The 25,730-nt window shown below is 36.2% G+C and overlaps 1 protein-coding gene across 2 annotated transcripts in view; it reads left to right on the top strand.

The window, feature by feature from the left end:
• The first annotated feature begins 4,375 nt into the window (after positions 1–4,375).
• Positions 4,376–25,730, top strand: part of UGT2A1 (UDP glucuronosyltransferase family 2 member A1 complex locus) — a 58,725-nt gene continuing 37,370 nt past the window's right edge. The window contains exons 1-3 of one of the 2 annotated variants that reach the window (XM_010806162.4): positions 4,376–4,728; positions 9,130–9,899; positions 24,096–24,727. In XM_010806162.4, coding sequence (XP_010804464.1) covers positions 9,184–9,899; positions 24,096–24,727 — 1,348 coding nt within the window. In that variant the 5' untranslated portion in view covers positions 4,376–4,728; positions 9,130–9,183. Of the gene's footprint in view, positions 4,729–9,129; positions 9,902–24,095; positions 24,728–25,730 lie in introns of both variants that reach the window. The other variant, XM_005208036.5, reaches the window with a different exon arrangement.

Below are 25,730 nucleotides of genomic sequence, written 5' to 3'. Positions count from 1 at the left end.
TTCACTGGAAGGACTGATGCTGAAGCTGAAACTCCAATACTTTGGCCACCTGATGAGAAGAACTGACTCATTTGAAAAGACCCTGGGAAGATGCTGGGAAAGATTGAAGGCAGGAGGAGCAGGGCATGACAGAGGATTTAATAGTAGGATGGCCTCACTGACTCTATGGACATGAGTTGGAGTAAGCTTCAGGAGTTGGTGATGGACAGGGAAGCCTGGCGTGCTGTATTCAATGGGGTTGCAAAGAGTTGGACACAGCTGAAAGAAAGACTGAACTGAACTGAACCCCCTTAGAAGAATATTTTAAATCACTTGTTCTTTGAATATTTGATAAAAGTTTCCCAAGAATCCATCTGGTCTGGACCTGGAGTGTTTTTTTTGAAATTTACTTAGAAATTGATTCAATTTTTTTTATGGATACAGGGACAAATAGATTTGCTATTCAGTTTTGGTAACATTTTTCCATTTTTTATTTAACTTTATTATTTAACTTATAAATGTTTAAAATTAATCAGTATTTTAACGTTTCTCATGCAGAGTAAGTTATCCTATGGTACTTTAACTCCATTTACCCCCTCATGACTTTACATGCTCTGATTATCAAAATTTTTATTTCCTTCTCTTTTATACTTTTTTAAATTTCAAGAGTTTTTGCTGTTGTATTTAATTAATGGAGCAATTTAAAACACAGTAACCCTTCTTTGCTCTCTCTATAAAATAGATGATCTATAAAAGATTAATTCTCTTGGCTCTTATAGCTGTGGAGAAAAGTCTTTAGCCTTTGGTTTTAAAATTACTATCATGGGTTATATAATTTTGGGTATATATATAATTAGAAGAATTTTCTTTTAATACTTTATAGATGTCACTCCACTGTTTTCTAACTTGTTTTCTAGCTTGTATGGCTTATAATGAGAAGTCTGTTCTTATTTTTTAATTTGTTTCTTTGTTATTAATGTGCTTTTAAAATTTTCCATCTCTTTTTAAGATTTTCTCTTTTTCACTGATATTCAACATATTGATTATAACATGCTAGAGGGAATTTTGTTTTTTCTTCATCTTTTATTTTTTAACTTGGTTAATTCAGCTTCTTGGATCTATATGTATGTGGAATTCATTACATTTGGAAATAGTTTAGCTATTATGTCACTCAGTACTTGATTCTACCTATAGTTCTTCCATCAGGGACTCTAATTACACTTTTGGTAGGCTGCTTGTTTATTTTCTTTTTCTTTTTAAGAGGAAGGTTGGTTAATTTTCTCTATGTTTCATTTTGTGCAGCTTCCATTACTGTATCTTCAAGTTCATCAGTTTCTTTTCCTATGCTATTCATTGTTTTATGTTCATCTTATCAATATATTATTAATATTAGATGATAGTCTTCATATCTGGAAGTTTGATATGGATCTCTTTCTTACTTCTCTCATGTACTTATGCTTTCTTCTATCGTTTTGGTGATAAGCTATTTGTAGTAGCTTTCTAAGTCCTTGTCAACTAACTTTATTCTCCGTGTCATTACTGTGACTCTATGAATGAGATATATATCTTTTTAAAAGTCAGATATTTGTAGTTTTTTTTAATGTCTCTTAACTTTTTATTGTGAGTTTACCTTGGTGAGTGCTGAGATTTTTGTACTCTTTTAAATATTTGGGGATTTTGTTCTCCTAGATATAAATTTTGAATTTGATACATTAGACACTTGGTATTAAGTTGATGTCCTGGAGAAGGAAATGGCAACCCACTCCAGTATTGTCCTGGGAAACCTCATGGACAGAGGAGCCTAGTGGGCTACAATCCAAGGGGTCACAAAAGTGTCAGATGCTACTTAGTGACTAAACAACAGTACAACATCTATTGCTTAGTTAATATCACGTTTTCTAATACACGCTTTACTCTTTCTCCAGGGCTGTCATTTCTTAGAGTTATATAATATAGGACAAAACAAGGATGTTTTTTTAAATAGGATATATAGCTGAGGAAACATGCTTTTAATGTCACAAAAGGGAGGAAATTAAATATATTATGCTGGCAGATATATATGCTTACATTTAAGGGTGCTATCTGAGGGCAATAGAAAAGCAAAACAGGTACTTCATTATATGAAAACAGTGAATTAAAGAAAGAATTTTGTCTGCTGAGTTTTAATCTTTTCTACACTTTGCATTTTAAATCCATGATTTCAATTTTCCATTGACTATTTTTTATTATTCCACTCTCCAAATCTCAAACAATATTAATTAATTCCATTAAATGGGCAACAATCTCTTTTTATTCAATATTTAGTACTTATGTACTCAGAGTCAGGGTCTGAAAATGGAAATGAAAGGAGGCTCAGAATTTGAAGAAGATGTAAAATGCGAGTCAAAACTAAAATGAGGTATCACCTCACACCTGTTACAATGGCTACAATAAAAAAATGTTACAAGCTAACAACAACAAATGATAATGAGTGTTGACAAGGCTGTGGAGAAAAGGGATCTCTTGTACACCATTGCTATTAGTGCAAAATGTTGCCGCAGCTATGGAAAACAGTATGGAGAGTCCTCAAAAATTAAAAACAGAGCTATCTCATGATTCAGTAACATCACTTCCAGGTACACATCCCCAAAAATTCAAATTAGAATATCAAAGAGATATTTGTACTTCCATGTTTATTGCAAGAGTATTCACAACAGTCAAAATATGGAAGCAACCCAAGTGTTTATCAACAGATGAATGGATAAAATAATGTAGTATATACATACAAAATTTCCTCATAAATTAAGCTGCTGGCTTATGAGTCATGTTAAAAATATTAATTAATTTCTCTTTTACTAAACATATTGTTTGTAAGTCAGAATTGAGTATCACATTTCATCAAGTGCTTCTTTTTGTAGAGAGACAATTATATAAATTTCTCCTTAGCTCTAGTACTAGATACATAATATTAATGTTTTTCCTTTCAGTGAATATTTTCAGCTACAAACCTGACTTAACTGTAATGTATTTTTTCAGTGTTTTTAGAATATATTGCTAATATATTAAGATATTTTTACTAACAATTCACATTTCCATTATTTATCAACAACAGATAGATGTCATCTCATTCTGGCAATAAAAACAATATTTATTGTTGCACTCAAAATTCACAGGGCATAAAAAAGACAAATATTTTTTGTTTCTTTTTTTTGAAAATTACCCTTTAATCACATTATGGTTAAGCACTTAGTCAGTTTCTATAGTCAGATGACCTACATTCAAATCCTGGCTGTGTTATTATATCTCTGAATGATAGTAAGCAAATAACACACTTTCCTATGCCTTGGATTTTTTATCTGAAAACAGATAATAACATTACCTTCATCAAAAGATTGTAAGAATTAAATGAGTTAAGGTATGTAAAGTACTTAGAATGACACATGGCATACTGGAAATGCTCAATAAATGTTAAATTATTTGCATCAAATCTAATAAAAGTATATTTTATAAAAAAGACTGGTTGTAACTAGATTAAAAAATAAATAAGAAGAACTGAATAGACATATTTCCAAAGTGGAAATGCAGATGGCCAACAGGCACATGAAAATATACTCAACATCATTAATTTTAAAGAAATGCAAATCCAAATCACAATGAGATATTAATTACCTTATACCTGAAAGAAGGCTATCACCGAAAAGAACACAAATAACAAATGTTGACAAGGAAGGAGGTGAAAGGAAACCCTTGTACACTGCTGGTGGGAATGTAAATTGATACAGCAACTAGAGAAAGTAATAGGGAGGTTTCTCAAAATACTAAAAATAAAATTATCATATAAACCAGCAATTCTACTCCTAGGCATATATCCCCAAAAAACCAAAAACACTGATTTCAAAAGATATGCACACTTCAAAGTTCATAGCAGGGTAATTTAAAATTGCCAAGATATGAAATCAACCTAAGTGTCTAACGCAGATGAATGAATAAAGAAGATGTGACCTGTACAGACAATGGAATACTGTTTGGGCATACAAAATGGAGAAGAAAATAGCAACCCACTCCAGTATTCGTGCTTGGAGAATCCTATTGACAGAGGAGCCTGGCAGGCTACACATCATGGGGTCATAAAGCATCAGACATGATTGAAATGCCTTAGCACACATGCATAAAAAAATGAAGTTTTGCAATTTGCAGCAACATACATCAAGTTGGAGGGCATTATGTCAAGTGAAATGACTCAGACAGAGAAAGACAAATACTGTATGATATCCTTTATATGTGGAATCTAAAAAATACAACAAACTTGTGAATGAAACAAAAAAGAAGCAGATTCACAGATACAGAAAACAAACTAGTGGTTACAAGCAGCAAGAGAAAAGGAGGAGAGGGGCAATATAGGGATTGAAGAGTAAAAAAAAGCGAAAAAACAAAGCAAAAACAAATAGTTTCTATGAAACCAAGGAAAGAATACACATTTAACAAAAGGCTAATCTGCTTTGGTGATGGACAGGGAGGCCTGGCGTGCTGCAATTCGTGGGATCGCAAAGAGTCAGACATGACTGAGCGACTGAAATGAACTGAACTGAATCGAACTGAATCTGCTTTATAATGTAATGGGTGGGGAATGCAAAGAGTAAAATGATCTGTATAATCTTTTCTCCACTTAAGATCATAGTTCTCATATTTGTGGTTATCCAGCTAGCATTTATCTATTCAACTTCTTCCTAATCAAATGAGTGGTTTTAACGTTCTGGTTGGAAACTTCAGGTAAGAAATTTTTAAATCTTACAATAAGCAGTACAGATGGCACCCCACTCCAGTACTCCCTCAGGGACGGGGGAGCCTGGTGGGCTGCCATCTGTGGGGTTGCACAGAGTCGGACACAACTGAAGTGACTTAGCAGTATCAGCAGCAAGCAATGCATAATGTATACATGGACTTTGTATTTTCTTCTAAAAAGTATCAGTCATTATAAGATTGATAGTTAACTTCTGGTTTGTTTTATTACTTCCCTTAAAAAATTTTTCAGGTTTTTTTGAAATAACTTGAGAGTTCCTCCCCACCTTGACTTCAGTGTTACACTTCACAATAACTTTGTAGATATTGAGGGAATTGTATGATAGAGCAACAATTTGTAAGTTTTATCTAAATGTGAGTTCATGTGCCTTTCTAGAGCTTCAATCCAAGTGGAGAGTTTATTTCTTCCTCATTAGCCAACACAAAAGGAACAAATAAGATTTATGCTAATGTACGTTGAAAGCAAAGGTGATTCTCACAAGTGGCTACTTTGTTCTTTAAGGTAAAAGATGAATAAAGATTAAGATGTCATCCTTGCTGGGTATTTTGTTTTTTTAATATTGTGCAGTGAATTTTTTATATCAGATAATATGCACATATCTCAAATAAATCTCAAATGAGGTAAAAGTGGTTAGTACTTAGTCGTGTCTGACTCTTTGTGACCTCATGGACTGTGGCCTTCCAGGCTCCTCTGTCCATGGGATTCTCCAATCAAGAATACTGGAGTGGTTAGTCGATCTTCCCGACCCAGAAATCAAACCCGGATCTACAGCTTTGCAGGCAAATTCTTTACAATTTGAGGCATGAGGAAAGCCCACACAAACCTCAAATAACTATGCAAAGTCAAATCTATTTATTAAAAAAAGAAAATTTAAAGTTTCTTTAAGAAAATCCTGTTGTGTAAAAAATAACCAATTTTGATATAAATACTATGCTTACTTCCTTTATGCAATTAAGTAAAGCACAGATTTTATTATCATCATTTATGGGGGTATCAGGGGATGAGATGGCTGGACAGCATCACCGATGCAATGAACGTGAATTTGGGCAAACTTTGGGAGTTGGTGAAGGAAAGGCATGCTGCAGTGCATGGAGTAGCAAAGAGTTGGACACTACTGGGCGACTGAAAAGCAACATGATAAAAATACTTGTACATACTAACCTTTGTTTACATTTGTTAGCTGTTTCTTTGAATTCAATTGATTTGACAAATATATTAATCATATTTTAGCTGTATTTGCTCAAAAATTTTCTGGAAAGAGTGTATTAGCTTTTCAATGCTCTTAAGGTCAAAATAATTAAAATCACATTTTCAGATCTTCACATTGGGAAAAAAAATATTTTTACAACCTCTTTAAATTTCTATGATCAATATAATTTCTTCACTTATTTTGTATTAGCTCAAGAACAGAAACAAATCTAAAATTTAACCTCAGTACTTTGACAAATGTCTTAATACTTGTCACATTATTTAAAGCCAGAAAGTATATGACATGAGTGGTTTCTTTTGTATACATTACTCAACACTAATGTTCAGATACTTCTAACTCCAAGATGAGAGTCCTGTATCTCATCTCTCATAAGACTTCCTATCTGTATCACCCCGTCTGAAAACAGTCTCTACTCTGTATAGCTCTGAAATATTTATTTGGTGACCTGCATTGTTTCATCTGAAGATACTCAGCATTTTCCTTAATTAAGAAAAGGAATTCAAAGAGAAAGCTAATAGATTTTAAACATGTCTTTCTCTCCAGGCACTACGCTTGCTGTTTAATCAGCATCATTTTATTTATTTAAATATGTATTTATCTTATACATTGCATTTATACTTGCATAATTTATAGTGTCTATTGTATAGTTGTTCATTTATTATATATTAAAAATATTTTACTATCTATTTTATTGTATGACTTTACAACACAAAAGCATCTTAAGTTGTTTTTAATTTTCATTTTCTAGATAAAAAAAATCTAAGTCTCATAAATACTAAGCAGCACACTGTTACGCTAGGATTTTCTGGCCTGTGTGTGTGTGTGTGTGTGGTGTGTGTGTGCGTGTGGTGTGTGTGTGCTCAGTGGTGTCTCATTCTTTGTGACCTGGTGGACTACAGTCTGCCAGGCTTCTCTGTCCGTGGAATTTTTCCAGGCAGGAATACTGAAATGGGTTGCCGTTTCCTCCTCTGGGTGATCTCCCAGACCCAGGGATTAAACCCAAGCCTCTTGCATCCCCTGCATTGGCAACACATGCCACCACCATTACCACTAGCACCACATGGGAAACCCCATTTTCAGCCTAACTGATTCTAAAATTGAACTTTTTTAATATATCCTGTGGACTTTAATATGGGCTTCCCAGGTGGCAGTAGTGCTGAAGAACCCGCCTGCCAATGGAGGAGACATAAGAGATGTGGATTCAATCCCTGGGTCAGGAATATCCCCTGGAGGGCATGGCAACCCACTCCAGTATTCTTGACTGGAGAATTCATGGCCAGAGGAGCCTGGTGGGCTACAGTCTATAGAGTAACATAGAGTCAGACAAGATTGAGGTGACAGCATACATGCACAGCTTTAATATACTATGCTGCTTTTTGTTACATTTATGTACACAACTTTTTCATGTTCCTCTGAAAGACTGTAAGATGAATGTAAGACTGTAAGTATCTCTTCAATTCATCTTTTGCCTAGTAGGGAGTTCTATGCCTAGTAGGTATCTAATAAACACATATAACCTGAATAAAGACAATATTTTAGTTGCCTAAAACTGGATCTGATTCCTTGTTAGTGAATAAAATGAACAAAATAGCAGTACACTGTGACCAGTTGTTCATCCTAATGGATCAACTATTTTAAAGTCTCCAGGCAAGTGACCATGGACCAGGAGGACTCCAGCAGCCAGATATTATGTACATACCATAAAATCCTACTGCACAGAATCTTGAACTGAAATCCATCCCATGAACTGTCTTATCACTCTGCTAAGCTTTGAATGCTGCTGCTGCTGCTGCTAAGTCGCTTCAGTCGTGTCCAACTCTGTGCGACCCCAGAGAAGGCAGCCCACCAGGTTTCCCCATCCCTGGGATTCTCCAGGCAAGAACACTGGAGTGGGTTGCCATTTCCTTCTTCAATGCAGGAAAGTAAAAATTGAAAGTGAAGTCACTCAGTTGTGTCCGACTCATAGCGACCCCATGGACTGCAGCCTACCAGGCTCCTCCATCCATGGGATTTTCCAGGCAAGAGTACTGGAGTGGGGTGCCATTGCTTTCTCCTAAGCTTTGAATAGCATTTTGTAAAATGTAGCAATTGTTTTAATAAAGTAGTTGCTGTTTCACTACATATTATCTTTGGTGATGTGGAGCTCAGAAGTGACATCACTAAAAAATATAGGATTTTTAATTTTGATAGATTTATTAAAACAAAATGAGTCACCTCTACTTATTCATAAACATATACATATGCACAGTTTTCATAGAGATCATTTTACTGGGATGACTTGATTTTGCATTATTCTGTGTGAGTTACACAAATTTATATTGCACATTTTATTAATATACTGTCAGCATGTTTGTATATATTACTTTTAAGTAGTTTATTTAGTAAATTTTTGTCAATGATTCATTAACATAAAATATTTTCCTAAACATATTATTAGAGTACCAATTAACATTACAGTCACTTATATTTGTTTGTACTTTCCATTTTGTAAGTATTCCTTGCAATAATTTTATCTATTAATGGGGCTTTCCTTCTGACTCAAATGGTAAAGAATCTGCCTACCATGCAGGAGACCTAAGTTTGATCCCTGTGTCAGGAAGAACCCTTGGAGAAGGGAATGGCAACCCACTGAAGTATTCTTGCCTGGAGAATTCCATGGACAAGCCTGGAAGACTATAGTCCATGGGGTTGCAAAGAGCCAGATATGACTGAGTGACTAACATTATCTATTAGTAATTAAAAAATCTTAAAAAGCTTAATTGTTGATAGTGACACTATAAAATATATATTAAATATTAACAGCAGCAGCAGCAGCATAGCATTAGCAACTCTACATTTTTTAGTAAGTTCTGGCTCTATCTGGAGTTTTGGTACCTAGGTCTGAGTGGAGAGTTGAAATACACAGTAGCTTTAAGCAGCATAATAGTAATAATTTAACAATTATAAGATGCAAAGGAAGGGTTGAAGGATCAAGTTCAAGAAAAGCATAAGAGAGCAAGATTCATAACCAAAGCTAAAGCGCCAGGCTGAGAAATGACACAATTAATCTGTAATTGTCATAAAATTATGATTATAGAGCTACCACAACTAATGTCATTTTTATAGAGAAGTTTTGGATAAAAAATGAGAAATCATTTGTCTTTCCTTTTTGTTTAAAAAGCAGAGAAATTCGTTTGTGTCACACTTCATCGAATCTTCTACATCAGGCAACATCATGTTGAACAAGATCATTCTACTGTTGTCTCTTCAGATAAGTCTCCTAGGAACCACTTTCGGTGGGAATGTTCTGATTTGGCCAATGGAAGGTAGTCATTGGCTAAATATTAAGACAATTATAGATGAGCTGATTAAGAAAGGGCATAATGTGACTGTCCTGGTTGCTTCTAGTGCCTTTTGCATCACCCCGACCACTAACCCATCTCTGATATTTGAAATATACGAGGTACCCTTTGGCAAAGAAAGAATAGAAGGAGTGATCAAGGACTTTATTTTGACCTGGATGGAACACAGACCATCTCCTTTAACTATTTGGAGATTCTATCAAGAGATGGCCAAAGTCATCAAGGACTTCCACATGGTGTCTAGAGAAATCTGTGACAGTGTTCTCCAAAATGAAAAGCTAATGGAAAAGCTGAAGAAAAGCAAATTTGAAGTCTTGGTATCAGATCCAGTCTTTCCTTGTGGTGATATAATAGCTTTAAAATTGGGAATACCATTTATCTACTCCTTGAGGTTTTCTCCAGCCTCAACAGTGGAAAAACACTGTGGGAAGGTACCATACCCTCCTTCCTATGTTCCTGCTATTTTATCAGAACTCACCGACCAGATGTCTTTCACTGACAGAATAAGAAATTTCATTTCCTACCATCTACAGGACTACATGTTTAATACTCTGTGGAAATCGTGGGATTCCTACTATAGTAAAGCTTTGGGTATGTTGCATTTTTATTATTAAGTTTTAACAAACAGAGCTTTGTATCATTTCTTCTCTGTTTCCCTATGGCTATTCTTCTTCAACCCTACATGTTGATTAATATCTATTACTATCATTTGCTATCAAAAATGAAGATAAAAGACACTATGCTTTGGAACTACAATGTGCTGTTTTCTAATTTTATGGACTTGAAGATACCAAATAAGTTCTTTTATGGATAACATTTTGTGACAAATACCAAAGTTTAAAAACAGGGCTAAATTCTCATTTAGATATTGTATTGAAAACAGAAATTGCCTAGAAACTCTAGTGGGATGTGGAAAAACCTGGAAGAAATTAAGCTTTCTACAAGTCCATTACCAGTATAAACATTTGTGTGTGTGTGTGTTTAAAAACATTATATGTTTATGAAAATGTTTGATTGTTGCACATAAACTTCCTACTGTGTTCTAGACACTCTCTAGATAGAGAGGTTGTAACAAGGGCTGAGGTCAAGTTCCTGGCTTCAAGGATTTCACAGTCAAGCGGAGAAACTAGACATAAAAATAAATATTTACAGTATAAATGATGTGAGTAATGGAAATATGGATAAAGGACAGAGATAGTATTAGATTGGCCAAAGAAGTTTCTTCAAGTTCTCTAATGTCTTATGGAAAAAATATAAAGGAGACAGGTGGTATGTGTCAAGAGAGTGGTATTTTAAAAACTTCAGAATTGAGGTGTTCCATCTCAAAATGAAATTTCAGGAATTTTCCTGAAAACTAAATGTAAGGAAGGAAGCAAGGTGCCCAACATTGTGGAGTCTTAAAACAGCATATGTGTGCTGGATATTATTGATGGTTCAGTATTCAGTATTCATGAAGGTCAAAGTGTAAAAGTCAGGAAGCATGAGGAATAAATTTGGAGATGTCAAGACAGCAAGAATGAATTTATTCAATATGTATTTACAAAGCCTCTAGTGTGTTATGCTAAAATTTTTTGTGTTTAGCTAATAAGTAGTGGGAAAGTTTAAAGAAATGCATTATGATTGAACTGTATTTTATGTAAAATATTTAGATAGTTGTGGACCTTGAATGAAAGGTTGTTAGATGTAGGCCATTGCATCACTCCTGGAAAGATGTGATAAGTGCATGCACGAGTGAAGTAGCTTATAAAGAGAAAAACAATGCAGATAATGCATTTAGGAGAACAGGCTTATGATAACCAGTTTTCAATCAGGAGTGTGTGACCATGGAGGTGTAATTAAGCTTCCTTGTACCTGCAGTTATTTATCCAGATAAGAGGGCTATTGAAAGAACTAAATGAGTTGACATATAAAAGGATTTTAAGATTCTAGGAGCTAGTGACCAATCAATTTGTAATACTTCTTTATTAGATAAAATTAATGAGGTGATAACAGATTGGTATGGAGTATTAATAAGGACAAGGAAGAGATTAATATGGTTTATTCTTCAGATAATAATTGACATGTATGCATGCTTAGTGGTGTCAAGTCTTTGTGATCCCGTGAACTGTAGCTTGCCAGGCTCCTCTGTCCATGGGATTCTCCAGGCAAGAATACTGGAATGGGCTGCCATTTCCTTCTCTGGGGATCTTTCTGAGCCTGGATTCAAGACTGTGTCTCTGACGTCTCCTGCACTGGCAGGTGGATTCTTAACTACTGAGCCAATTGGGAAGCTTAATATAATTGACATATAACATTAATTACTTTCAGATATACAGCATAATGATTTGATATTTGTATATATTCCTAAATGATCACCACAATGAATCTGGTTAACATCAGCCAGCACATAGTTACAATGTTTTCTCCTTGAGATAGTAATTTAAAAATCAACTCTTTCAGCAAATTTCAAATATACAATACAGTTTATTATTATTAACTATAGTCACCGTGCAGAGAAGCCAATAGCAGCCCACTCTAGTACTCATGCCTGGAGAATCCCATGGACAGAGAAGCCTGGTGGGCTACAGTCCATGAGGTCGGGAACAGTCGAACACGACCGAGTGACTTCACTTTCACTTTTCACTTTCATGCATTGCTTGCCTAGAGAATCACAGGGATGGAGGAGCCTACTGGGCTGCCGTTTATGGGGTCGCACTGACGTGGCTTAGCAGCAGCAGCAGCAGCACACTCACCATGCTGTGTGTTATATCCTCAGGACTTATCTAAATATTTTAACCTGGAAATTTGTACCCTCTGATCTCCTTCACCTATTTCATCTATCCTCTACTCTCATCTCTGGCAGTCACCAATATGTTCTACTGTATCTATGAGTTAAGGTTTTATTAGTTTTAGGATATAAACGTAAAAATATTTTATGGTATCTGTCTTTTTCTGTCTGACATTTCACTTAGCACAATGTCTTCAAGGTCCAAGGTCCATCCATGTTGTCGTTTGGGATTTCCTCCTTTGCTATGCCTAAATAATATATCAGTGTGTGTGTGTGTGTGTGGGTGTGTGTGTGTGGGAGTGTGTTGGTGTGTGTGTAGCCAAGACATGAAAACAACATCAATGATTAAATAAAAATGTGATATCACATGTAGCTATTGTAGATGATGCTGCAATTAACATAGGCCATAGATATTTTTTGAAGTTAGAAATAGAGGAAAACAACAGAATGGGAAAGACTAGAGATCTCTTCAAGAAAATTAGAGACACCAAGAGAACATTTTATGCAAAGATGGCCTCAATAAAGGACAGAAATGGTATGGACCTAACGGAAGCAGGGGATATTAAGAAGAGGTGGCAAGATATTAAGAAGTACTGTACAAAAAAGATCTTCATGACCCAGATAATCATAACAGTATGGTCACTCACCTAGAGCCAGACATCCTGGAATGTGAAGTCAAGTGGGCCTTAGGAAGCATCACTATAAACAAAGCTAGTGGAGGTGATGGAATTCCAGTTGAGCTATTTCAAATCCTAAAAGATGATGCTGTGCAAGTGCTGCACTCAATATGTCAGCAAATTTGGAAAAGTCAGCAGTGGCCACAGGACTGGAAAAGGTCAGTTTTCATTCCAATCCCAAAGAAAGGCAATGCCAAAGAATGCTCAAACTACCACACAATTGCACTCATCTCACACACTAGTAAAGTGATGCTCAAAATTCTCCAAGCCAGGCTTCAGCAGTAAGTGAACCATGAAATTCCAGATGTTCAAGCTTGTTTTAGAAAAGGCAGAAGAATCAGAGACCAAATTGCCAACATGTGTTGGATCATCAAAAAAGCCAGAGAATTCCAGAAAAACATCTACTTCTGCTTTATTGACTATGCCAAAGCCTTTGACTGTGTGGATCAAAATAAACTGTGGAAAATACCAGACCACCTGACCTGCCTCTTGAGAAACCTGTATACAGGTCAGGAAGCAACAGTTAGAACTGGACATGGAAAAACAGACTGGTTCCAAATAGGAAAAGGAGTACATCAAGGGTGTATATTGTCACCCTGCTTATTTAACTTCTATGCAGAGTACATCATGAGAAATGCTGGACTGGAAGAAGCACAAGCTGGAATCAAGATTGCCGGGAGAAATATCAATAACCTCAGATATCCAGATGACACCACCCTTATGACAGAAATTGAAGAAAAACTAAAGAGCCTCTTGATGAAAGTGAAAGTGGAGAGTGAAAAAGGTGGCTTAAAGCTCAACATTCAGAAACTAAGATCATGGCATCTGATCCTGTCACTTCATGGCAAATAGATGGGGAAACAGTGGAAACAGTGGCTGACTTTATTTTTTTGGGCTCCAAAATCACTGCAGATGGTGACTGCAGCCATGAAATTAAAAGACTCCTTGGAAGGAAAGTTATGACCAACCTAGGTAGCATGTTGAAAAGCAGAGACATTACTTTGTCAACAAAGATCTGTCCAGTCAAGGCTGTGGTTTTTCCAGTAGTCACGTATAGATGTGAGAGTTGGACTGTGAAGAAGGCTGAGTGCCGAAGAATTGATGCTTTTGTACTGTGGTGTTGGAGAAGACTATTGAGAATCCCTTGGACTGCAAGGAGATCCAACCAGTCCATCCTAAAGGATATCAGTCCTGGGTGTTCATTGGAGGGAATGATGTTGAAGCTGAAACTCCAATCATTTGGTCACCTGATGCAAAGAGCTGAGTCATTTGAAAAGACCCTGATACTGGAAAAATTGAGGGCAGGAGGAGAAGGGGACGACAGAGGATGAGATGGTTGGATGGCATCACCAAGTCAATGGACATGAGTTTGGGTGAACTCCGAGAGTTGGTGATGGACAGGGAGGCCTGGCGTGCTGCGGTTCATGCGGTCACAAAGAGTTTGGCACGACTTAGTGACTGAACTGAACTGAGTCTTCATTTCCTTCACTAAATATGCAGAAGTGGAATTGTTGTATCATATGGTACATCACTGACCCGATGGACATGAGTCTCAGTGAGCTCCGGGAGTTGCTGATGGACAGGAAGGCCTGGCGTGCTGCGATTCATGGGGTCACAAAGAGTCGGACACGACTGAGTGACTGATCTGATCCGATCCAATCTTCTATCTTTAGTTGTTTGAGGAGCCTCCATACTGTTTTCTATAGTGAGCTGTGCCAATTTATGTTCCTACCAACATTGCACAAGGGTTCCCTTACTTCACCTACATTTATTTATTTTTATTTTTTTGATAACAGTCATCCTAAGAAGTGTAAGGTAATAGCTCATCATGGTTTTGATTTTCATTTCCTTGATGATTAGTGCTTTTGAACACTTTTTCATGTTTCTGTGGGTCATCAGAATGTCTTTGGGAAAATGTCAGTTCAGGTCCTCTGACCATTTTCAGTCACATTGTATGTATTTTTGTTACTAAGTTCTATAAGTTTTTATATACTTTGATATTAGCCCCTTGTCAGATACTAGCAAATGTTTCTCCCATTTGATAGGTTGCCTTTTAATGTTGTTGGCACTTTACTTTTTTTGTGCAGAAGCTTTCTAGTTTGATGCAGTCCTACATGTTTATTTTTGCTTTTATTGCCTTTGCATTTGGTAAAAAATCCAGAAAAGTATCCTCAAGATCTATACCAAGGAGATTAGTGCCTATGTTTTCCTCCAGGAGTTCTGTGGTTTCAGTTCAAACTATAAAACTCTTTAATCCATTTTGAGTTGATTTTTGTACATGATGTAAGATAGGGATCCAATTTCATTCTTTTACATGTGGCTATGCCGTTTTTCCAACACCATTTATTGAAGAGACTGTCTTCTACACTGTATATTCTTGGCTTCTTTGCTATAACTTAATTGACCATATATGAGTGGGTTTATGGGTGAGAAGTATTAAGAGGGATGTCAGTTATAATTGGTTCATCATTTCTTCTGGGTATGTTAAATAGTTGCCTGCAAATTGAAAGGAAGACAGATATTTCTCTCCTGGAATCTAAATAAAAATCTACCTATTCTAATGTTTAGAGAGAATAAGCACAGCTACTGTGGTGATCATGAACTACCCAATGAAGATAAAGAGATGGTCAACATCCTAGGGCTAAAACGGGACCTTAAAATTTAAGGAAGAGGATAAAGGAATGGCAATTTCATGAGGCAACAAAGCTGTCAAGATGTTTGAAAACTCTTCAACCCCTCATGTATGTAGTAAAGCAACAATGAAATCTGAACATGTGCAGCATCTCAGTTAGTGAACTAGAGGAATGCACATCTAGAGCTCCTTGGTCATGATACATGTCTGCATTCTCATCTCATCATTTATGTTTTTTATCAACTACTCATTGTCAAGCTTGGGATAATAATGATCAGGATTATGATGTTCTTTGTGTTGGTGAACTTATCCCTTATAAACCTTCCCCATGCTAGCAATCTCAAAATCACATTTCATTATATTGTGTTTGTAAGTTAATACTGGTAATAAAACCACACTATTTTCCCTGTCTTAAGACATTAGAATAATCTTTCTTAGCAATCTATTCATGTGAATGTAATGAAGATTTCTAAAAATATTCTTCTCCTCTAATTTTGATAATATCATGTTTCTAATCAAATTACACTTTTCCGACTTAGAATGACTATTTAAAGTTCGTTTTACTAAAACACAATATTCTTAAGTCTGGGGACTTGAACGGTCATGTTCAAAAGGCCAGGTAAGAAAGAAAAGTACTGATACAACAAAGAATTTATTTTTGTGTGGACTTTGTACATGCAGAATGATAAATGAGGATTGTGAACAGAACTGATGTATAAAGAACTTATTTCCAACTTGTAATTTGAATTTATCTTTTACTTTAGCTTGAGTGCTCTAATCAAAATCTTTGCGAAAAATACATATCCACTCAGGTCTCAAATTTTCACACCTGAGTAAATAAATGGAGTAAAAAAATGTAAGATTATTTTTGGCAGTGGAATGCTGTAAGAACCTCAGAGTGAGTCCTTAATCTCTTCTAATTGCTAGAAATTGGATATTATGGGGAAATTACCTCTTTTATTTCAGACATTGAATATTTGGTTCAAACTCATGAATATCATTATAGTAATAGCATGTAATATTTGTTGATCTCTTCTGTGTCACTGTACAGTGTGGTGAGTGCTTCACATTTAATAGATATCTTAATCTTTAATGAACTTTTGAAGAAAAATCTACAATTACAAATGAGAATATTGAAGCTTAGAAATAGTGAACATGTTAAAATCAAATCATGTATCTCTTAGGTTGAGAAAATTTTCAAACAAGTGTTTCTAACACCAAAGCATTTAGAAGGATTTTTCTTTCCTTTAAAACAAATTATCAATTTTTCAGACTCTTTTAAGATGAAACTTTCTTGGGTACTGTTCGTCTTCCTTTCAATGTATTTAGTTTTGAAATCTGCTATTCTATTTCTCTCCTAGTTTAATTTGCCAGATGGAGTTTAATTTGGCCATATTATCATGAGGCAGCTTGCTATTCCTTTAGACATAGGTCTCCAAGTGACTCCATTGCATGGGGCAATCTGCCTGAGGATAGCTTTCTGGTCCTAAGAAAGCTCCACTTTAACTGAAAGTGAGAAAAAGCTCTTGCAGATTTCAGATACATTTGTTTGAAGTTGATCCAGGTAAATTTTATTTTTGTTTATATTAACAACAGGAAAGCTACCACAAAAACTGGGGAAACATTTAGGGAAATAATAATGTAGCTTTTTTAATCCAGTAAAAATGCTAACTATAATCCATAAATATTACCTATTACTAACAACAGTTTTACTCTGTGGCCACTATAAAAGCAAACAGTTTTTTCCTGTGATCTTTAGATATTGCTGCTGCTGCTAAGTCTCTTCAGTCGTGTCCAACTCTCTGTGACCCCAGAGACGGCAGCCCCACAGGCTCCCCCATCCCTGAGATTCTCCAGGCAAGAACACTGGAGTGGGTTGCCATTTCCTTCTCCAATGCATGAAAGTGAAAAGTGAAAGTGAAGTCCCTCAGTCATGTCCGACTCTTAGCGACCCCATGGACTGCAGCCTACCAGGCTCCTCTGTCCATGGGATTTTCCAGGCAAGAGGACTGGAGTGGGTTGCCATTGCCTTCTCCACTTTATATACTAGATTTATATAAATAAACAATGTATTTTTATAGATGAATACTTAGATGAGTAACCTTTAAAAACTAATGCCATGGATAATAACAATAGTCATGAAAATATATTAAGTTCAACAGAAAAAACAGTAGACCTTCTAAAAAAAGTGTGACCATAGTATTCAGATTTTCACATGAACAAGGGACTCACCAAGCATAGGTAATTAATGTAAAATAAAGTGCTATAAATGAGACAAATCTGAGTGTGTATTATCTGCATAGTGATTGATTTCCAGTAGTCATTTTAAAGTAGAAAAAAAATGTACTGGGGTCTTTTCCCTGAAGAGTATTATGTTTTGATTTGGATTTTTATTTCTGTTTTTCTCTTCTTAGTCTTTCCTTTGCTTCCCTCTCTCCTTCCTTCCTTCTTCTAGCTTAAATTTCAATTGACCTTGATTACTTTGAAGTTTTCAAATCACCACTAGTAACATTCCCTTTTCCACAGTTACCCATAAGCCAGATGATAACCATAGGTGTGGTATCCAAGATGGAATTTGTTGCAGGACTTCCACAATTCCCAGGAATAACTTTCACTGTGTTTTGCTCCCACTCAATGTAAGGGAATGAAGGTTATAATCCTTATGGGTATAATAATCTTGAGCCTTATGTCTTTGTATTTCTTCAATCATTTTTGAAATTTGGAACTGAATACTGTTAGTGTTAGATCATGTGTGAGGCACCTGGACACTGAGCATGACTGACACTTATGGAGGAATTTGTAGGTGTCTGGGAATATCTGCATTAAAGCTCAGGTGCCCCAGGCAGCCACTGTCTGAGGAGTAGAGAGAGGAGAGCCTCGTTGATGAGATCTGGTTAAATTGATCCCTTTAAAATCAGATTCTCTTCCTACAGTATCAATATAGCTAACATTTATTAAGCACAAATGCTATTCTTATTCTGAATAATTTACATGCGTTTCTTAACTCAGGGCTTCCCAGATGGCTCAGTGGTAAAGAATCCACCTGCTAATTCAGGAGATACAGATTTAATCCCTGGGTGAGGAAGATCCCCTGGAGGAGGAAACAACAACTCACTCCAGCATTCTTGCCTGGAGAATTCCTTGGGCAGAGGAGCCTGGTGTGCGGCCCCCTGGTGTTCATGGGGTCTCAAAAGAGTTGGACATGGCTTAGTGACTAAACAACAATTGCTTCACTCAGTATTCATAACTACAGAAAATAGGCATTGTCATTTCCCCTTATTTTGTAATGACCCTGAGTTACTTGCCTGAGGTTACAAGCAAGGAAGTGGTGAAGTATTTAATGCCAAACCCAGTGCTGGCATTTCTTTATAGAGAGCTTTAAAAGAGGCTTATACAGGGTACAACAAAGGGAAAAAAGAAAGTGCACATAAGTTTAAAATGTCAAATGAATTAACTAAATGCTAATCAAACAGCTCAAATGCAATTGAAGCACTGATGAAAGGCTAAAAACATCACTCATTATCAGAGAAATGCAAATCAAAACCACTATGAGGTACCATTTCACACCAGTCAGAATGGCTGCGATCCAAAAGTCTACAAATAATAAATGCTGGAGAGGGTGTGGAGAAAAGGGAACCCTCTTACACTGTTGGTGGGAATGCAAACTAGTACAGCCACTATGGAGAACAGTGTGGAGATTCCTTAAAAAACTGGAAATAGAACTGCCTTATGATCCAGCAACCCCACTGCTGGGCATACACACTGAGGAAACCAGAAGGGAAAGAGACACGTGTACCCCAGTGTTCATCGCAGCACTGTTTATAATAGCCAGGACATGGAAGCAACCTAGATGTCCATCAGCAGATGAATGGATAAGCAAGCTGTGGTACTTATACACAATGGAGTACTACTCAGCCATTAAAAAGAATACATTTGAATCAGTTCTAATGAGGTGGATGAAACTGGAGCCTATTATACAGAGTGAAGTAAGCCAGAAGGAAAAACATAAATACAGTATTCTAACGCATATATATGGAATTTAGAAAGATGGTAACAATAACCCTGTGTACGAGACAGCAAAAGAGACACTGATGTATAGAACAGTCTTATGGACTCTGTGGGAGAGGGAGAGGGTGGGAAGATTTGGGAGAATGACATTGTAACATGTAAAATATCATGTAAGAAACGAGTTGCCAGTCCAGGTTCGATGCACGATACTGGATGCTTGGGGCTAGTGCACTGGGACGACCCTGAGGGATGGTATGGGGAGGGAGGAGGGAGGAGGGTTCAGGATGGGGAACACATGTATACCTGTGGTGGATTCATTTTGATATTTGGCAAAACTAATACAATTATGTAAAGTTTAAAAATAAAATAAAATTAAAAAATAAAAAATAAAATAAAAAATAAAAACGCTGAAGTTACTGAAGAGGTGATTACTCCTAAATTGTTCCTAAAACATTGTTCCTAAAACAATGTTAGGACTGGTTTGCAGACTTCTGTGGCTGATGGAGCCATCTCCAAATTTGAGCAACAATGAGAAATAAGTCAGCACAGTTAAGTCCTAGCATTTAGAGCAACGTTCGGGGAGCACACAGGAAGGGGAAACCATCAAGCCAGGGCATGTTTGGGAAAAAATGTTGCAAGAAAAACTCCGGTACAAAAATGTTGTTTTAGAGATTTTCAATTCAAACTAATAGCATATTTTAAGATACTTCGATTTAGTTTTATTGGGCTTCCCTGGTGGCTCAGTGGTAAAAAATCTGCCTGCCAGTGCAGGAGACATGGGTTCAATACTTGGGTCAGGAAGAGCCCCTAGAGGAGGAATGGCAACCCACTCCAGTATTTCTTGCCTGAGAAGTCCCATGGACAGAGGCGCCCAGTGGGCTCCAGTCTGTGGGGTCACCAAGGAGTCAGATATTACTGAGTGACTAAACAAACAGACAATTTAGTCTTATATAGATGACTAACATTCTCCAGCAAGTGTTATATACACACTCTTATTAAATCATATTCTGAGAACTTTATGTCTGTTTTATTACTACTTAGAGTCCTTTTTTTCAAAATAGAGATTGAACAGGAGCAATAGATTCTGAAGAGGAGCAAAACCTGCCAGCCTCAAAAGTGTCTCTTTGGCTTGAGGATTATCTGGGGCTGAATGTTTTTAATAAGAGACAAAGACTCAGGAAGTGTTTTTTTTTTTCTTTAACCTCCTCATTAACAGCTTAAGATAATTTAGATAAGGTACTCAGTCCCAGAAGAGCCCTTCTACCAGAGAGATCTACAGAGAACATGGGCTACTGTGGTAGGGAACTCACCAGGGCCTGGAGACCAAAATTCACTCTGTGTTCCATTGTCGCTATGGCATAGCAAACATTCCTTTACAAAATATTTGATTTTTCATCTCTGTGTGAATTCTCTTCCTCCCCTTTAAAACCCCAAGCCCCTGCCTCCTTCTCTTTCTCTCAGGTGCCATGAAAGTGGAAATGAAAGTTAGTCACTCAGTCTTGTTCGGCTCTTTGTGTCCACATGGACTGTAGCCCACCAGGGTCCTCTGTCCATGGGATTATCCAGGCAAGAGTACTGGAGTGGGTTGCCATTTCCTTCTCCAGGGGATCCTCCTGACCCAGGGACTGAACCTGGGTCTCCTGCATTGCAGGCAAATTCTTTATTGTCTGAGCCATTAGGTGGCATGCAAACCTCAATTATCTAGCTTATCCTTGGACCTCCTAGTCTTACGGAGACCCTATGTGTCATTAAATTTGTTTTTTCCCCTGTTCATCTGTCTCATGTTGATTTAATTCTTAGATGAGTCAGAAGAACCTAGAAAAGGTAGGGGAAAGTGTTTTTCCTCCCCTAAAATTCAAAGTACAATAACAGTATTGTAATTGGTACAAAGGTTCTATGACTGATCAAGTTTTCAGTTGTGGTACTTATATTTCACAGGCATATACTTTTAAAATTATTTCCTGAGCTCTTTAGTTACATTTAAGATGCCATTACCAAATATTCACAATTGTGAAATACAGTATTTTTAAATTTTTACTATTATAAAATGTACCTCAACTATTTCATTTAAAAAGTAGAATATAGAAGAAAAAACACTGGATGGAAAATCAAAATACTTATGCATTTACAGCATTATGACTTTCAGATTATTGAAACTTCTCTTGACCTGTTTTCTTACATACAAACTGATGAAGTTGGGCCAACTGGACGTATGCTGTCTCCAGAATGACAATTCCACAGTGCTATTACTGAACCCTTATAATGAACTAATAAACAAACAAATGTGTGATTGTTTTAAGTTACAAAACTTTAATTTTTCATGAAATTATGCACATTTGGCTTGTTATTTTTTCACTGATGGAAATTTAAATCAGCTTATACATGCATATGTCCCCAAACATAATTTATTTTTAATCTCTTCATAATTTTTGAATTTTCAAATTATGAATAATTTAGACATACAGGAAACCATAGAATAAAAAAAGCAGATACCTCTATTGCTTATAATGAGATTATTTCAACAGTCAAGAATAATTTAATATCTATACATATATATCAGTTACTAATCAATTTTGTTATCTTTTATTGTCTTTATTAAAATAGATAATTATATTATTGTCCTGAAGAGATCACTTAACAGTAGAAAGCTGACTCCATGAGCTCTTGAATTTTCTTTTTTTTTAAATTCAGGATAATTTAGGGCTGCCTACTTGCATTTGATTCTTGGGTATATTTTGATAAGTGTTTTCATAGTTATTGACAGTAATCTCTAATTAATTATTATACTTACATGGACTTCGATAATTGGACAAATCTCAGTATTTCACATATAAACTTTCAGTTTATATTCTTTACATGCTCAGTGTTTAACATATAAACTTTCAGGTATTCTTTATATGTGCTTGTCTCCTTTCTATAAGATCATGATAGCCACAGATTTCTTTATGAAGATATTTCAAATTCTTTTCACTAGACCTATTTTAATGGACCTCATGATTACTCATACTCTTCTCTTGCTATTTTTCTTCAAAATCTAATTAATTTACAAATTTTTGCCACTATAATCAAACTGGGGCTAGCTCTTGAAAGGACACAAATATAATCATTCTAAAAGTATCACTTCTCTATGCTTTCTTTCCCTTTCTCAGCTTTCCTGGTCCTCTTGTTCTTCAGGGGCCTGAAATGACACAATTCAGAGGCAATAGATTATGAAGATAAAATTCAGCAATTAATTTCCATTCTCATTTCCCACCTTCTATTCTTTTAATCACTTTATTTGTTCTTATTTTCTCTTTTTAATGGCAGCCTTTAAATATTTTAACTTTTAAAACAGCACCATTGTATATTAATAGTTGACCTTGTTCGATTTGGTATTCACCAAGAACCTCAACTAATAGATATCATTACATCCATGTCTAGCCAGTAATTCTGTGGCTAGCCCACTGATTTACTGGGCAATCTTATGGCAAATTTATTAGACTGCCGGCATTACTAAACTCTTGCTCTGAGCCAAGCAGTTTGCAAAGCAGCTTTGCAGATATTATTGCTAATGTAGTGTAGCAAATTAGCATCATCTCTAAAGCTGAGAGGATCTTGGTAATTCACCAGGGTCACAAACTTTATTAAAAGACAGTTTCTGAATGTGGGACTGATGAAGTCTAGTGTCCACCTAAGTTAAGCTACTAAACAGCTCTGAGTAAAAAGTGTGGGGTTCCTTAGGGTGCTGGTCCCTATCTCCTTGATTGTGTGTAAATACATCATAGGCAAGAAAATTAAAATTTCCCTATAACAAGGAGACAGTGATTAATTTGCTTTATTACAGAAGAAAAAGGTCCTCTATCAAATATGTAGTAATTTATCACTCAATTAATCTAACAACTCCTTGAGGTGTTTTAGCAAACCTCCTTTAAGTGAATCTTGTTTTTAATTTTTGCTAAATATGAGCCATGGGTAAATGATAACAATGCCCATCACTGGGCATTGACAAAGTTCCTAAAACTTATTGTAAGAAGTCAGAAACGAGTGAAACAATTATCATGATTATCATCCCAGTTGTACTATTCTGTCAAATATGCTTTGGGTTATGCAATTCAACATTAGTTTCATTTTCCATGAAATGGAGTGAATCACTTCTGCCAAGCAAGCTATGAAAAGGATTGAATCAGACAATGCATGTAAAAATGTCCTATAGTTAAAGACATCCAACTTGAAAGGACTGTAAGTCTTGACAAAGTGGCCATAGCAGTGAGAACTGTTATTTTTTATCTAACTAATTTGGGGAAAGATATACTAATCTGAATATATATTTTATAAATCAGAGTTACTACTGAAGAAAACACAGGTATCAGGCTTATAACCTGTCTGCTTCTCTTTCTTTAAAATAGCACCAGATTTCATTTCTTTTGTTGGAATAATCATATTAATACATTTAAGAACTTGAGTTATATTGTTTTCCTTTTAATCTATAGATCAGTTGAGTTATGAAAGAATGTAGCTGTCACATTAAATATTATTTTATTTGAAAAAAAAAATCTACCTAAATACTTTATACATTGAAAGCTTCTTTTCATCTTAAAAGATCTACAGTAAGATGGTTTCCATAATGGATGTCACCATACCTAAGAAGTTTTACCATCACCTGATTTTTAATTTGACTCTGATTGAAATTGTTCTAAGTGGGAACGTGCTAATTTGGCCAACGGATGGTAGCCATTGGTTAAATATTAAGATAATTTTAGAAGAGTTGAATCAAAGAAATCACAATGTGACTGTACTGGCTTCATCAGCGACTCTATTCATCAACTCCAATTCTGACTCTCCTGTGAATTTTGAGGTGATACCTGTTTCCTACAAGAAAAGCAATATAGATTCCTTAATTGAACATATGATAATGTTGTGGATAGATCACAGACCGACTCCTCTCACACTCTGGACTTTCTACAAAGAACTAGGAAAACTCCTAGATACTTTCTTCCGAATTAATATACAAATCTGTGATGGCGTATTAAACAACCCCAAGTTAATGGCAAGACTTTGGAAAAGTCGTTTTGATGTGTTACTGGCCGACCCTGTAACAATCTGCGGAGATCTGGTTGCTCTGAAATTAGGAATTCCATTTATGTACACCCTGAGGTTCTCCCCAGCGTCAACAGTGGAGAGACACTGCGGAAAAATTCCAGCACCTGCGTCCTATGTACCTGCAGCCCTTTCCGAGCTCACGGACCAGATGTCCTTCGGTGAAAGGCTTAAAAACACCATATCTTATCCCCTGCAAGATTATATATTTCAATCCTACTGGGGTGAGTGGAATTCATACTACAGCAAAGTCCTAGGTAAGTCTCTAAAATGTTCTGTTACTAATGATTCCAGATATCTTATTTATTCTTATTGTTGATACAGCAAAAGATTTCCATACCACTGCAAATGCCAAGCTGAAGTAAATATGTGTGGGCTAAGTCACTTCAGTCATATCTGACTCTTTGTTGCCCCATGGACTGTAGCCCTCCAGGCTCCTTTGTCCACGGAATTCCCCAGGCAAAAATACTGGAGTGTGTTGCCATTTCATCCTCCAGGGGATGTTTCCCACCCAGGGATCAAACCCTTGTCTCTTATGTCTCCTGCATTGGCAGGCAGGTTCTTTACTACTTATTATATATGTGTACACAATTAAATATTATTTTTGGAAAATTCCTAAACAATGGAATGGTGGTATTAATATGCATGATGTTGTCTCAAACAAATAATCTTGTGCCTGTTTAGGTAATAGCTTTTCAAGGTGCAAATCAACCTTCAAGTATAAATGAAAATATCTTCAAATATAAATGAAAATATAAATACATTCACCAGGATAAATTCAGTTCAGTTCACATGCTCAGTCATGTCCGATTCTTTGCGACCCAATGGACTGCAGCCCGCCAGGCCTCCCTGTCTATCACCAACTCCCAGAGCTTACTCAAACTCATGTCCATTGAGTCAGTCATGCCATCCAACCATCTCATCCTGTGTCATCCCCTTCTCCTCCTGCCTTCAATCTTTCCCAGCATCAGGGTCTCTTCCAATGAGTCAGTTCTTCGCATCAGGTGGCCAAAGTATTGGAGTTTCAGCTTCAGCACCAGTCCTTCCAATGAACACCCAGGACTGATTTCCATTAGGATTGACTGGTTGGATCTCCTCACAATCCAAGGGACTCTCAAGAGTCTTCTCCAACACCACAGTTCAAAAACATAAATTCTTTGGCATTCAGCTTTCTTTAGAGTCCAATTCTCATGTCCATACATGACTACTGGAAAAACCATAGCTTTGACTAGATGGACCTTTGCTGGCAAAGTAATATCT

Source organism: Bos taurus, chromosome 6 (genome assembly GCF_002263795.3).
Source record: "Bos taurus isolate L1 Dominette 01449 registration number 42190680 breed Hereford chromosome 6, ARS-UCD2.0, whole genome shotgun sequence".
NCBI classification, from domain to species: domain Eukaryota; kingdom Metazoa; phylum Chordata; class Mammalia; order Artiodactyla; family Bovidae; genus Bos; species Bos taurus.
Note: the sequence above shows the minus strand (reverse complement) of the source record. Positions and strands in the feature narration are given on the sequence as shown.